The sequence below is a fragment of the Sardina pilchardus genome, chromosome 6 (assembly GCF_963854185.1).
Source record: "Sardina pilchardus chromosome 6, fSarPil1.1, whole genome shotgun sequence".
Lineage (NCBI taxonomy): Eukaryota > Metazoa > Chordata > Actinopteri > Clupeiformes > Clupeidae > Sardina > Sardina pilchardus.
The window spans coordinates 17,006,972-17,010,774 of record NC_084999.1 but is presented as its reverse complement, the minus strand read 5'-3'; the positions used below and the strand labels follow the sequence as shown (position 1 = coordinate 17,010,774).

The 3,803-nt window shown below is 44.1% G+C and overlaps 1 protein-coding gene across 12 annotated transcripts in view; it reads right to left on the bottom strand.

Moving 5' to 3' along the window:
• Window positions 1-997: 997 nt before the first annotated feature.
• satb1b (SATB homeobox 1b) overlaps window positions 998-3,803 on the bottom strand; it is a 53,833-nt gene continuing 51,027 nt past the window's right edge. For 11 of the 12 annotated variants that reach the window (XM_062538749.1, XM_062538754.1, XM_062538759.1 and 8 more), the window contains one exon: window positions 998-3,146. In XM_062538749.1, the coding sequence (XP_062394733.1) occupies window positions 2,478-3,146 (669 nt within the window). In that variant the 3' untranslated portion in view covers window positions 998-2,477. The remainder of the gene's footprint in view (window positions 3,147-3,803) is intronic. The other variant, XM_062538752.1, reaches the window with a different exon arrangement.

Genomic DNA, 3,803 nt, shown 5'->3' with positions numbered 1-3,803 from the left:
TGCAGAGTACAGAGGGGTCCAATCACAAACGTATTGTTGTGGTGACATCTCAGATCCTGCGGAAGCTGTGCCTGGAAAATAGTTCATAACTCTTGAGGGATGACGGAGGAATCAAATTATTAGACATTCACTGGACCCTCCGATGAGTATAACGTGAATTGGTTGCTGTTGTGCGGCTGTGCTTGTGCACAGAACTGAAATGGAACCAAATTGTAATTATTAAAGCATGATAAAAACATTGCCATTCTGCTGCAGCAGGGTCTACATCAAACTTTAAAAAGGAGGACCCATCTGTGGTGTGGTGTGCGTGCGAGTGTGTGTGTGTGTGTGTGTGTGTGTGTGTGTGTGTGTGTGTGCGTGCATACATGTGTGTTTGAACAGCAAACTGGAGGCACTTACACACACCACACATACTGGCACGGATATGCACACACTCACACACACACATTCATTCTTTAAAAAGAGCAAGCTGTATGTGGAAGAAAGCCCAGAACGGGTGGCACATCTCTGGTAGGTGTGAACAGCTCAAATGAATTCACCATGCCAAGGCTTACCTGGAGATCAGGGAGAGACCACTGCATCTCCACAGCTCCTACACTGCACTCTCCCTTTGGATGCTTTAATTAACAAAGGCGTTAACACCACTGATTTATTTACCCTTAATTATCGGTGTGGTTCAGACATGCTGCAAACAAGAACAAAAAAACACAAGAAGGAAGAAAAAAATGAATCGGTGCTCTATAAACCAACATCAACCATGGATGCCAAAGTCTCTCTTGATGTTGGAAAAAAAAATCAGGGCTGCAGCATTCCTGTTGCTTCCTGATATACAGTAAAAGTCTGAGCATTCATCATTGTTTTGGGCTGGGAGTGTGAAAATACATTGTTGTTAACTACTGGCTGTTACACCTCCATTTCATGGTATATCGATTCACATCTCTATATCATTCTTTCAACCGGGCCTTCTTCTGGTCACATGAATACAAAGATTCTGGAGTACAATACAAACAGTTTAATTGTGTCATTAACAATCAATAACCACTCCTAGTTAGAACATTTCTGCATAAAGAAACAGAGAAACACTTATAAAACAGTCAGTCGTAACAAAATAACTGGTGTTCTCATTGCATTAAACTCATAAAAAAAGAAACACTTTTTTATACAGAGTATTTATACAGGAATAGCTTTGAATTGGATCGTTAACCAAAGGAAGACACATGGCAAACATCTATTTTCACACAAATTGCATATGTTTTTCTCTCTAAGGTGTCCTATAGGTTAGTAATTGACCTAAGCTTATTTGCATGATAGTAAAAATTGCATACAACATTAATTGTGAAGCTTATAGCATGAGTTGCTTGACATACAGCACTTTTTCATAGGCAACCATTAAAGCACATTTTCCATTTAAAATGTTAAGACACTTTTGATTTTACTGCCCATCAAAATGACATTTATAAATAGAAAAAGTTCAGTAAAATAAAAAGCGCTATGTAACAGGAACTTTCCAAAATCATAATTACATCAGAACACTGCATGAACTGCAAATAAATAACGTAGGACAACAAAAATCATGGAAATAAACAAACAAACATAGGTTGTGATTCACATTTCTTTCTAACTGCTTGGAGATCCCGAAAATTACAGTGACAAAGGTTTGCAAAATAATCTTAACATCGGCAGTGCCATATAGTACAAGGCATTTGTTGGCATAGTTTTCTTTAAGACTGTATATTTTTTACAATTAATATATGTCTATATAATATATTTATCTTTTCTTCCAAACAAATGATAAGATTGAGCTAAACTCCCCAACGAGCCCAAAGATCAGAGGGTCCAGAGTTTGAGTGATTTGTCACACTGAGTTGCTTTTATTTATTTGTACGTTTATTCATTTATTTTTTTAAGAGAATAACAAATCAGTCAGCAGGTTCTAGACTCCGTACCTCAACATTAAGGCCTGGTCCTCCTCTTTGCTTCAGTTTCATATGCGTTTAAAAATCCAGTTAACACCACATACGTAAACATCTATCAAAGTCTATCAAACTCCATTGAATTCATTTTTTTTAAATGGTAAATCAGTAGCTCAAAATCAGTGTAAAAACAACAGACATCAAGTGCAGTCAGCAATTATCCACAGCAACAGACTTAGATTTTTTTCCGTTTTCGTCTTTTATCTTTTTTTTGTGCGGGTTATTAAATGATGCGTCAGTCTTTACAGTGAATAATACAGGATTTACAAAATGGGCAAAAAGCAGAACACCGCAGCGTCAACTGAGTCTGTCTGCAACAGAGTCCATCGGTGTTGGCCGTAAGATCAGTCAAGAGAAAGAGTGAGAGGAAAAGGAGAAAGAGAGAAATTGAGTGAGCAATAGGAGAGAGAGAGAGAGAGAGAGAATGAAAGAAAGAAAGAGAGATACTCGTTCAGACTGCAGACCTAACAGAGAGAGAGAGAAGGTGAGGGGGAGAGCTGCGGTCTACTCCTTGGCCTCCTGCTCCGCCTGTGCCTGGCTCTCGGCGGCCAGGTGCTCCTCCAGCTTGATGGAGAAGATGGTGCTGTTGGTCTGGGTGCCCTCCTCCAGCCCGTCCAGGAGCTCGCCGCCCTCCTTGAAGTCCGTCAGCTCCTGCTCGGCCATGCCGGTTGGGGGGGTGGTGGAGGGTGTGGTGGTTGCGGCTGCCACCGCAGCGGCGGCGGCGACCGCGGCCGGCGTCACCGGGGAGAAGCCGGCCGACTCCTTGCTCTTGCCGGGGTGGTTGACGTAGAAGCGCTGGTTCTGGAAGAACTTGATGATGGTCTGCTTGGGCAGGTCCAGCTGGGCCGAGAGCGTGTGGATGGCCTCCTCGTCCGGGTAGAGCCCCACGTCCTGGATGAAGCTCTGCAGGATGCCCAGCGCCTCCAGGGAGATGCGGCTGGGCGGCCGCGACTTGCGCCCGCTGTCGTCCTCGCTCTCGGCCGGGGAGGCGGTGGAGGGTTGGCGCGGGGGCAGCCTGGGGCCCGTCTGCTGCTGCTGCTGCTGCTGCTGTTGCTGCTGCTGCTGCTGCTGATGCTGATGATGATGCTGATGGTGCTGGGACTGCTGATGGGGCTGGTGAGGCGGGGTGTGGTGAGACTGGGCCATAGGATGCTGCATCTGGTGGGGAGGCTGCTGGGATAAGGGTGCGGAGAGGAGAGAAGGCAGGGAAGGGGGGAAAAGCAAGAGATGGTGTTAACCACTGACACACTGGTTAAGGCAGTGGTGCAAAGGGAGAGGAGCGGACACACTGGCCACTGTTTTTGAAGATTCCCAAAAATCAGAAAAATATATTTTTTTAAAAACCCAAAAAGGTCCAGTGTCCTGTTAATGTCTATGGTACTACTCATCAGAGAGATGTATCCTCAAATCAAAATGGAGGAGTTGGATAGGGTACACTTGGGTATTAGATTGAACTGTTATTTTGAGTGCTTGTCAAATTTGTTTCAACATGGTGAGAAATGTCCCAGCATAACAAACTTTTAAGGGAAAAATGTACAGTCAGTTGACTTTTTTTTATCAGCCTCCATTCAAATGCCACTGCCAAGTCTAAATCAAAGGGCCAATTCATGGCAAGACTGGGGTCCAGAGATAGTGTGTGTGAATGCTATCGATGTCCATGTTTAAGCCAAGAAGACGTTAGTGTAAACACAGTGCATTTGCCTGCTAACATGACATTGTTTTCATGTTTGGTCTATTGGGCTTGCAGAGATTAGCGCCCATTGAGCAGTCAGAACTGTTTATTTCTAGGCCGCCCTCGCTAGTGCTGCGATGCTTTGAGTAGCTCTGAGA